Source organism: Ptychodera flava, chromosome 1 (genome assembly GCF_041260155.1).
Source record: "Ptychodera flava strain L36383 chromosome 1, AS_Pfla_20210202, whole genome shotgun sequence".
Lineage (NCBI taxonomy): Eukaryota > Metazoa > Hemichordata > Enteropneusta > Ptychoderidae > Ptychodera > Ptychodera flava.
Window position 1 is genome coordinate 41295035 of NC_091928.1, and position 12006 is coordinate 41307040.

Consider the following 12006-nt stretch of genomic DNA (forward strand, 5'->3'; position numbering starts at 1 on the left):
GTAGTCTTCAGTCATGCCAATTATTTTTCTCTTTCATATCTGACAATTTGGGACTGCTTCAGAAACATCAAAATGCTTGAAAATGACTCAAACTGCCCAGTTTTCTTTTAGATGATGACCAGTACACTTATGTGTCATATTTGTTCATCACAAGCAAAATGCTCGGTAATGTCAAGGACTTAAAATTTGCAGAGTGGGTGTATTTTGTCAGACTCTAATGACTGACTGTAATTGACATTTACAAAACTTTCATGTCATACACAATTTTCAATCGCAGGAGAAATCCCAACCGCCATGTTGTTTGTTTACATTGCCAGGCACGTTGAAAGTCAACGTAGTCTTGGTAACCCAGGCCACCCCCACACAGTTTGGGAAAATCACATTAAAAAATGTGAGCAAGATGGCATGGTAACGACAACTACAATGTATCCTGGGAGCAATTGATCTACGATGTAATTACTATGTTTTGAATTAAAGTCACGGAAAATATACCTTCAAGGTAAGTCACTTCTACAATACCATGAAGCTGTATTTTCCATGACTTTAACTCAAAACATAAAATTACATTACAGATCTATTGCTCCCAGAATGCATCACTCTTGTCCGTGTTGTGCCATCTTGCTCAGAGATTTTGAACGGGATTTCCAGAGACTGTGTAGGGGCAGCCGGATGAGGGCCTGAGAATAGTCTGGGTAACTGTGACTAGGATCAATGCAAAAAAATTTTGATGAGCCAAAATTGATGATATAGACGCAGATTGTCATGATGTAGAACGACCAAAGGATAAATCCTGTAGTTTTTGTCAAGAGATGGCAAACTAGGCTTGTACATGTGATAACGGTGATTGAACAGTTGATCAACTAAGGACAACAAACAAACATACCATAGCAAAGACATGAATAACATTGCAAATCTTTAATCCTTATTTTGAAAATGCAACTTCTACAGATATTCAATTTTTTGTAAAGCACTGCATAAGCATTTCTTGTATGGCAGTGATCAGCAGGTGCAATTTATTGCAATTTATTCAACATGTGAATTTACTCTGATAAATATGGTCGCAATTAGAAATCGTTAAAAATTGTCATAATGCAAATATTTAATCAAAACACCTCAAACTGTAGGTATTGTAACATTTTAGCAAATGCTTAAAAAGTCAAAATGTTAACATCAGGAGAGAGAAAGATTTCCTAACTTTGACATCAATCAGAATTTCCTATTCTTCGCATGATACCGATTTAGCTGATGTGTGCTCTTCTGGTATGTCTGCAATTTTGGGTTTCTTTACTGGGCTGGCTTCATCAGCCTCTGCTGGCTCATTTTCCAGCGGTCGTTTGTTGTTTGTTTCCTCAGAATCCACCTTTGGAGTTGTTGTTTCCTCTGAAATGATAAAAGTGAAAAGGCCCTTGATGATACTAAAGCATTGTTGTCACTTCAAAGAGCAGGTTGCATTCTTATGTAATATACAGGATATAAAGACTCGCCCACAAAATACCAATCACATGTCACATTGTGCCTAAAAACTGCCTGTCACTTGTGCTCATATTATACTTAAAGAACTATGTTTTAACTGAAGAAACTTCTTACACCATTCTTCCATTTGATCACAATAAGAAAAAATTATATCCACTGATGAAATTTTCTTACAATGCCATATTTTTAGCAAAATAATTTTTAGCAAAATTAAAGCTTTGCAGAGTAAAAGGAGGATTATTCAAAATGTAGGAGGGAACATGGTTACCTCTGCAGAACAGTGAAAGAAAAAACCCTGAATATGTCACAAGTGTACATCAGACCACAAATCTCACAATCTCAAGTTTAGGATAAGCTCCTAGAACATTATGAATAGTGTATTTTCTGACTCTGACACAAAATTTTCGACACTTTCATTTCTTTCTCGACCTTCAAAGAAGACAGCAGGGAAATTTCAGTTAAGAAAAACTGACATGAGCTGCATTCTTATGTTCTGGGAGAAGTGTTTCATGGACCTTACCAGTTTGAGTCTTTTCTTCATCTTTCTTCTCATCAGACATCTTCTCACTGTTTGATGAGTTCATATCTCCTTTGTGCATGTTCTCACAATGTTCTGATTTCATTTCATCTTTCTTCTCCTACAAAGATATCGAAGAGATTTATTCGCTATTAATGAGGAAAAAATGTAAGAAGCATGCAACACATGTACAAGTATTTAATACATACCAAACAGGGAAAACAACACCATGTACCCTCCTGATGCAAACAGTACATGAAGTTCCACTTAATAATACTAACGGTAACACTAGTGAACCTTGAGCTTTACTGCAGGTTCAAAATAAGTACAGGGCAAAATCCACAAATTAATTGATAATATAATTCAATCAATCAATCAATCAATCAATCAATCAATGACTTTCTTTGTGTCGAAAACTGCAATCTCTATCATGGAGACAGAAATCTCTTTATGTCAGATTCATCATCCATCCAAACAGCTTTGAAATAGTAAGGTAATTCCATGAAATAGTAAAGTAATTCCACGTAATCAAACTTAAATGTAGCTCCATCCATGCTTTACAAAATGACTCGAAGTTTTCTAAGATTGAACAATTTTCAAAATGTATTAGAATCATCATGGGAGTCCATGTAACTCACATGAAAGATGCAAAGTCTCTTCTTCAACTCTTGAAATTCAGAAACAGACATACTTCATCAAAATTGCTTGCTCTACTTCCTTGTCCGCACTTTTTGAATTGTGAATCCTCACCCAGTATTTCTGCTATGATAAACTGAGGAAACTACATACGGTAACTTGACATGGAAACTTTGATAACATTTATCAGTAACCACCTGTAACAACAACTCTCTACCTGTGAATGATGTTCCTCTTTTTCTGGAGAGACATTTTCCTTCGTCTCTGTTTGTTGAATCTCCTTTTCCTTGACTTCTTGGACAGGCTGTTCTGACATCTTGAAAAGACGTTTAAAGTTTTGCTTTGATCCACTCACCTGAAAGTAAAATGAACACCTTGGTTTGTTTTTATGTTGTTCAATTTGGGTGGAGGGTAGAGTGGGCAGATAAAAATCATGCACATACAATGTGAGATGCAAAATTTAAGGCCCCACATAGCTGTATCTTTTGTCGGTTTGCCTTCCAGTCAAAGATGCCTAGCTCTCCCTCTCCAGATTACTGCCATTCAACAAGTTTCTGTTTGCTGGTTTGTGGTTTCCTGCTGTATGCAGTGCGTGCCATCTGGATACATGACACAGAAATTTGTATGGACAACTAGCAAGATGCAAAATGCAATCTGGTCGAGGAAAGGAAGGCCTGAGATTCCGTAGAGTAAGGTTCCCCGTAGTTGTGGGTCCATAGCTGTGGTGTTTCAGACGGGATTCCTTCCTTTTACAGGCTGGTTTTGACTTTTACGATTTTAACCCCGCCAACAAATTCCCATAGCTTTGTTGCGGGGGTTAAAATCGTAAAAGTCAAAACCAGCCCGTAAAAGGCAGGAATCCCGTCTGAAAACACCACAGCTATGGACCCAGAGTTAGGTTCCCCGCTGCCCGAAGGGTATCCCATTCAGCAACTTGTGCACTTTTGCATAGTAAAGCTCTTTAGCTCTGGTTTTGCCGTCCAACTCGTAAGTTGATAACCCCGGACAAAATCCAGAGCTACTGACAGTACTGACGACGAGGAAAAGAAGGCCTGAGATTCCGAAGAGTAAGATTCCCCGTGGCTGTACTGCAGCAACCATCCTGCTGCTACATACAGTTACATTACGACCAGCTGATAAACAGTTCAGTGTATGTTGGCCGTAGGGCCTAGGGCTGAGGCCCCGGGCTGCTGTTTTTCCGTGGCCAACAACTTTCCCCGACGATTTTAGGTAGAAAGGAAAGTCGGGTTTAGGAGCAGACCCACCTTTCCCTACCACACAAAATCGTCAGGGACGGTTTTGGGTGACGGAACGCATGCAACAACTGAGCAAGGGCTACAGGACAGGCAAAACTGTATAATCAACTTCAATATCATGATCAATACGGTGAATTGACAATATCAAGAATAATTCAAACGTTTAAATACAAATGCAAGTCTCGGCCAAGAAGTCCAAAATGACAATACAATGGAAATTCATAGATAATCAATTTTAAACAGTGTACGGGACACATGCGAAAATCGTCTACACACCGGGATATTCGATTGCTGTCATGACAGATATACCAACTCTAATCGTATGCAACAAGCAAGCATATATGTACGATTGTCAAATTTACTCCTGCTGTGAACCATGAGATAAAAAATTACGCCTGAGACATCGATGATTTTCATTATAAAGGAAAATGGCGTTAAAATACCTTGCAATATTCAGCTCCCAACTGTAATCCCGCACAGCCAGCTATAACGAAAATGGTCTTGCAGCGACAACTGTCGCGTGATACAATCATATGACTTCATACAGCCAATGAAAATCTTCAGACGCTTACTTTCTTCCAATGAGAATACAGGGAGCGATAAGTGCTCTTCCTACCGTTTCCCGCGCCAAATCAATGGGATGAGATGATCAACTAATATTGTTTTGAAAAAGCAGTTCACTACAGTTGATTCGACGCCTAGATAAGCGTAAGCACCTACAATTAAAAGGTGTAGCGTTATAAAGAAGAAGTATTTTCAATACGGTCGTCATTGTATCATCCACATGCCCGCGTAAAGCTATCTATACGTTGTCAGGTGTGTAGGCCTATAGACACGGGAATGGTCAGTATGCACAGGCCTACGCATCGCATTCTCGACTTGTTGGGTATTTCGGCATGCTCTGTAGTCACCGTTGCAATACTTACGGCAGCGTGATGACCGGCTGGTAGGCGTAACTTTCTTTTATTTGTCACTTGCGCAGGCCGTCAAAACTAAATTAAGGTAGTAGGCCTATACGCCTCGAAAATGAAAGAAAGTTTTGCCCGAACTTTTCTTAGACTAAGGAATCTTTCAACCATTCTCTTTCAAAATCAATCCATGTGTTTACTTTATGATTAAAAATGAATAGTTCGATTTTCGAAAAAACTGAGCCGTTGAAAAGTTTAGGTCGAACAAAAACAAACTGTGCTGTTCCTGATAACCCGACCTACCCTATTTTTCACCTGTCGATCCTAAACTTTTTAGAGCTACGTAGGCCTAAACACGGAAGTAAAAAAAGAAAGTAAAAACCCGTAAAATCACGCGTTCGTTAGGCCTATTGAGCATTTGACTTTTGCTTGAACGAGGATGTCTTTTATGGATTTTTTTTCCTTTTATATGTATGATACGTTTTTCTAGAAATGTTGTGGCCAGTGTTGGATTGCCCTGAAGCCCTGAAAAATGCATAGGCCTATCTAAAACTAAAAAATTATTTTTGAAAAAAAATCCTGCCCACTTACCTACCCTATTTTGAAAACCATATTATCGGAACACCACAGCTTATTTTTTGGCCTTAGGCCTACTTAAGCCTACGCCAAGAGTTTTAAAATGAACCCCCGCAAATGGTAGATCAGACGTTCGAGAGTCCTAATATCCGTCCCCGAGGCGCGTTCAAGATCACATTAGGGCCGAAGGAGTTCGCGCCTCGAAAATGAAAGACCTAAGCTTTTGCTCAGACTTTCCTTACTTTCAACCAAGTTTCTCTCACCAAATCAGAAATAAAAATCAGGGGTCACTGTGCATTTTTTGGTAAAAGAGAAATGAATAAACTAAAATTTTCCGAGATCTGAAATTCAAAATGGCAATCAATGGAGAAACATACAATTTTTACAATTTTCGATTTCCAAAAAACTAAGACGGCGAAGGCTTTTATTACACAAAGAGCCTTAAAATGAACCCCACAAGTGGTGGATCAGAAGAAAATTGTAAAATTTTGAGAGTCAGAATATCTGTCCTCGATCGAGGTACATTCTACCATATACTGAGTGTTTCCTTGAAGATGATGTATGTATGTATGTATGTAAGTGTATGTAAGTGTATGTAGGCCTAAGTGTATGTAAGTGTATGTATGTATGTATGTATGTATGTATGTATGTATGTATGTATGTATGTATGTATGTATGTATGTATGTATGTATGTATGTATGTATGTATGTATGTATGTATGTATGTATAACATAGGCTATAGGGCCCTCTGTGTGTTGTGTGCGTGCGTAAACATGTGTCTATGGTACACCCACCCTATGCCTTCGTTGCAAATGAGAGAGAGAGAGAGAGAGAGAGAGAGAGAGAGAGAGAGAGAGAGAGAGAGAGAGAGAGAGAGAGAGGGGGGGGGAAGAGGTGAGAATAGACACAAACATAACACGCACATACACACACATATACACACATTAGGCCTAAAGCTTTATGCGAAGACTTGGCCTAACACACGTTAAAAAAAACAACTATAAGCTTAGGGTCTATAAGCCTTTTAAGCTTATATGATGAAAAATAAGAATTACTCACTAGCATTAATGTTAATTATCATATTTTGTATATTTTGATTACTTTCACAAGTTCATTCTTTGTAAATGATTTCAAGTTCAGGTATTGTTTTGCAAACAAAGAGAAACATATAATATCACATAGGTAACAATTAGATTCATACAGAAAAGTTTAGGCCTATAGGGCTATTCCTCGTTACAGTCAGCAAGCTCAGGCCATCATGCACCATAAACTCTCAGAAGCGTACAACACCGTGCAAATTTCTAAGACACTCAGTCTCGTACATCCTTATTTCGATTTTTTAAATAAATTCAGCTATATTTCGATATAAATTTACAGGAAAAATTGTCTATTTTGTCTGACCTCCGCGAAAAAATAACAGTTCCTAAAGAAACTTCGGTGGGATTGAAAGTAGGGAAAATGTTTGTTTTGAAAATTTGTGAGAAGTATAAGTCATGTGATTTCTCACGAAGTCGGTTCCCCTCATCTGTCATAATTCAAACATCATCACTTATAGATTTTTCGTCTTTGAAAGTGTCCTGAACATTGTCTTTGGCGTCTTTCCTTCGCAAAACTTTTGTTGCCTCCAGGAGCTGAATTTGTGCATGGTGTAATAATGCTTTATAGTCCGTTGAACCCGCACTGCCCGGAGGGGACAGGGTTGGTTTATCTGTTTCCTGTGCTGCCATATCTGTCGACGTTTTAGTAGTCGGCGAATCTCTGACTTGCTTCAGGACGTCTGTCAGAATATCCGCCGGGGTTTTCCTCCCCGATCCGGACCGCGAGTTTTCGCCCGATTTCTGCCCAGCGTCGTTATTGGCACTATCGACTGTTCTGCTCGGGTTCTCAGTGGATTGTTTAGGCCCGAACTGTCGCAGGACGTCAGCTAATACATCGGCTGGCGTCTTTCTGCCAGTTTTACTTGGTTTGGAGCTGTCATCTTTTGGTTTTTCCGCTTCGTTTCCCCCGACAGGTGCCTTTGGTTGACTTTCCGGTGCACCTGCAGAAATCATCGCAAGAAGCTCGGCCACGCCATCGTTATCGGGACTTTTCGGTTTTGCCGACGCCTGTTCTTTTTCCTTTTTCTTGTTTTTCTTGTGTTACGTGCAGAGAAAACGAACAAAAGGGTGAACTCAGCAGTTAACGTTTAAACAAAATTTATTACGAAAATAAAACTAATTGCTAAGTCAGGGATAGAGTACAAGCTTTAAAAGTGTACAGACTACTTATCTCAGCTGGGACGGCAAAGCTCCAGTCTCAGAGTTGTAACAGTCAGTTGGATGAATGAACAGTCCTTTGGCTTGCAGGCTTGAAGTTGCACAAAGTCCACAGTATAAATCCAGCGTTGGCAGAGAAGGCCTTGAAAAGTCTTGAGAATGACTACTGCTGGAGTTTAGTAACACACAAGAGACACGATCCCAAAAGTCTGACTGGAAGCTGAGCACGTCCCTTTTATAAAGGCATATAAGAACAATCTAGAACTTTTATTGACATGCTAATTACTGTTCTAAAATTATCTCCCTTACACAACTAATCAACTTTCCAGAACATTCCAAACATGACTAATTGAATTCAAGGTTGTTAGGTCATCAAGGGCAGTGACCTTGAGAATGTTCTAGACTAATTGAACTCAGGTCATGATGAGTGTGGGGGAAATGACCTACATAACACACCCCCTCTTCAAAAAAAAGAAAATTTTTCAAAGAAAAATCTTTCTTTTGCAAATGTAATCTTGAAAAAGATTTAAGTACTCAAATTTTGTTTACTCTAAAGTAAAATTTCTTGAAAGTGAACAACAATAAACTCTAAATACGAGAGAGACAGTCTGCAATTAAATTGTCTCTGCCTTTGATATGTCTAATGTCAAGATTAAACTCCTGTAACATTAAACTCCATCTTAGCAATCTCTGATTTTTGCCTTTAAATTTCTGCAGAAAAACAAGAGGGTTGTGATCAATATAAACCACTATTGGCTGATTTGAAGAAGTAACATAAACTTCAAAATGCTGTAAAGCTAACATCAAAGATAAACACTCTTTTTCAATTGTAGAGTAGTTTCTCTTGGATTTGTTAAGTTTGCGTGAAAATAACAAACAGGATGATCTACACCATGACTATCCTCTTGCAATAAAACAGCACCAGTAGCCGTATCACTAGCATCCACAGCTAATTTGAATGGCAAAGTGAAATCTGGTGCAGACAATACTGGGGCACTTTGCAGTATGGCTTTAAGTGTATCAAATGCCTGTTGGCATTGCTCTGACCAAACAAACTTTACTTTCTTTTTAAGTAAGTTAGTCAAAGGCTCAGTAATTGTGGAGAAATTTGGACAGAATTTTCTGTAGTAACCAGCCATACCGAGAAAGCGCATCAGTTGTCGTTTGCAGTTTGGTATGGGAAAACTTGAAATGGCACTGATTTTGGCATCAACAGGTTTTACCTCACCCTGTCCTACAGTATGTCCGAGGTAAATCACCCTCGCCCAACCAAACTCAGATTTGCAAGGTTGATAGTCAACATTGCTTTACTCAGTCTCTCAAAGAACTTCCGCATGAGCTTGATGTGTTCCTCCCAGGTGTCACTATACAGGACGACGTCGTCAACATAAGCTGCACACCCGTCTAGCCCGGATATGACGTCGTTGATCATCCGTTGGAACGTTGCCGGAGAGTTCTTCATTCCGAATGGCATCACCTTGTACTGGAACAATCCGTCTGGTGTAACAAAGGCGGATATTTCACGAGCACGATCCGTCAGAGGGACTTGCCAAAATCCCTTCAGTAGGTCAAATTTCGTCACATACTTGGCTTTTCCCACTCGGTCGATGCAGTCATCAATCCTTGGGATTGGGAAAGTGTCTGTCTTTGTTAAAGTGTTGACCTTCCTAAAGTCCGTGCACATACGATAACTGTGATCTGATTTGGGAACAAGTATGCACGGCGAACTCCAGTTACTTTTACTGGGTTCAATAAAGTCATTGTCCAGCAGGTATTTGACTTCTTCCTGGAGATATTTCGCTTTTGTTGGATTCAGTCTGTATGGATGTTGTTTTACAGGCTTACTGTCCCCAACATCAACGTCGTGATAGATGACGTTTGTCCTCGTTGGAACATCTTGAAACAGGTGTTTATATTCGTGGAGCAGTTCTTTCACCTGTTGTTGTTGTTCTGGCTGGAGGTGTGCCAACTTTGTAGACTCCAGCTTCTCCAGGATTTCTGAGTTCTGAAGCTTGACCGAGCCCAGCTTTGAGTTTAGAGTATTTTCACTCAAGTCAGTTTCAGTATCACTATCTTCATAATGGTTTGAACTGACTGCACTGACAGGCTGAGTTATAGTAGGATTATCCCTATCAAAATATGGCTTAAGCATATTTATGTGACATAGCTGTTTTGTTTTCGCCTGTCAGGTGTTGTTATGATGTAATTTAAATCACTCAATTTCTTATCAATTAGATATGGCCCAAAGTAACGAGCATGGAGTGGTTTGCCAGGAACCGGAAGTAGAACAAGAACTTTTGACCTGGTTCAAACTTCCGTTTTGAGGTGTTTTTATCGTATTTGGTTTTCATTGACTGCTGAGATGACTCAAGATTTTCTCTGGCTAATTCACATGCTTTAGAGAGTTTTGTACGAAAATCTGACACATATTGCAAAATATTCAGACAATCATCATCGTCTGATAGGAATCTCTCTTTAATGAGCTTAAGTGGGCCACGGACTGTATGTCCAAATACAAGCTCAAATGGGCTAAAACCAAGAGACTCTTGAATTGACTCTCTAACAGCAAGGAGCAAAAAAGGAATTCCTTCATCCCACTGCTTCTCTGTGTCAAAACAGTAGGTCCTAATCATGTTTTTCAAAGTTTGATGAAATCGCTCAAGAGCACCCTGACTTTCTGGATGATAGGCGGATGACCTATACTGTTTAATGCCTAGCTGATCCATTACTTGTTGAAAAATACCAGACATAAAGTTGGAGCCTTGATCGGACTGGACACATTTAGGGAGGCCAAATAAAGTGAAAAATTTGACTAAAGCTTTCACTATAGTCTTTGTCTTTATATTTCTCAGTGGTATGGCTTCTGGGAACCGAGTTGATGTACACATAATTGTCAACATATACTCATTTCCTGATCTTGTTTTTGGTAGGGGCCCAACACAGTCTATTAGTATCCTACTAAATGGTTCTTGAAATGCAGGAATTGGTTGTAAAGGGGCCTTTGGAATGGTCTGATTTGGCTTTCCTACCATTTGACATGTGTGACAAGTTTTACAGAAATGTGCTACATCCTGCCTGAGATTAGGCCAATAAAAGTGACTGAGAATTTTATGATAAGTTTTCCTGACTCCTAAGTGACCAGCCCAGGGGGTTTCATGGGCCAGGCGCAATATTTCAGCACGATAGGGCTTTGGAACCACAATTTGATGTTTTATAGCCCAATCGTCATCAACCAAAACATCTGGAGGTCTCCATTTACGCATGAGAATACCAGATTTTGTATAGTAGGAAACAGAGCTATCTGAAGTTTTACCTTCATCATCTACCCTGTCAAACAAACACAAAATATCTGGGTCTTTGTGTTGTTCTGCAATGAGATTTGATCTAGAAAATGTCTGACTTTGGTCAGCAGAAGTTTTACTGGAAGTTTCAAATCCACAAGGGATAACGGAATGATCCGTGTCAAACACCTGACTGAGAAAGGTGTCATTTAAGCCAACATCTGTGACATTATTTTTGAGAGTATTTTGATTCTCGGAAGTTTTCTTTGACATGGCTCGAGTAATGGCACATGAAGGAAATAAATCGGGTATCTCTTGTTCAATTGGCTCTGGATCCTGATCTAAACTAGGATTATCAGTTACAAGTGGATTAGTGACCTTGTCCCCAGCAAGGTCGTTTCCAAGAAGAAGGTGAATCCCTTCGAAAGGCAAAAAAAGGCCTAATACCTAAAGTCACAGGTCCAGAAACAAAGTCCGAAGACAAATAGACATTATGGATAGGAACAGGAATGTAGTCATTACAATCTACCCCCTTAATAAGAACTTTAGAACCTGAAAATGACTTTTCAGAAAACGGCAGGGTATCTGCCAACAAAAGAGACTGGGAAGCCCCGGTATCTCTTAAAATTTTGACAGGGGTAGCGGAAGAAAAATCACTAGAAAGTGATATAAAACCATCATGAATAAATGGTTCGAAAATACCCATAATGCTATCTTGAGAAGAATTGACCTTGACCTCATTAATTGGGGATAAGAGGGGTTTAACCTCAGAAAATGTGTTACACACATTATTAGACTCTAATTGAGTTGATGAAGAAATAAAGCCGGTGGCTTAGATCCACTTTGACCACTTTGACCTTCACGTTTTCTTTTCAATTTGAAACACTCTGACATTAAATGGCCGTCTTTCTTACAATAATTACAAGAAAGTGTACCAAACTGTTTGTCAGAAGGAGATTGAGACTTGGGATCTGATGATGTGGGAGTGTTACTTGAACTGTGTGAACTGCTGTCATTTGATTTCCTACTCTCCTTTGAAAAATTCTTGGATGAAAAGGAGGAGTTAAATTTACCTGCATTGTTTCTGTATGAAAAGGACTGGG

The 12006-nt window shown here is 39.3% G+C and overlaps 1 protein-coding gene across 1 annotated transcript; it reads right to left on the minus strand.

The window, feature by feature from the left end:
• Positions 1–1216: 1216 nt before the first annotated feature.
• Positions 1217–4673, minus strand: LOC139144934 (serine-rich 25 kDa antigen protein-like). The gene is made up of 4 exons (XM_070715772.1): positions 4326–4673; positions 2844–2981; positions 1994–2111; positions 1217–1380 (listed from the first exon to the last, which is right to left on the minus strand). Exons 1-4 carry the CDS (start codon positions 4413–4415, stop codon positions 1217–1219), a joined length of 510 nt encoding a protein of 169 aa, XP_070571873.1. The 5' UTR covers positions 4416–4673.
• Positions 4674–12006: the final 7333 nt, after the last annotated feature.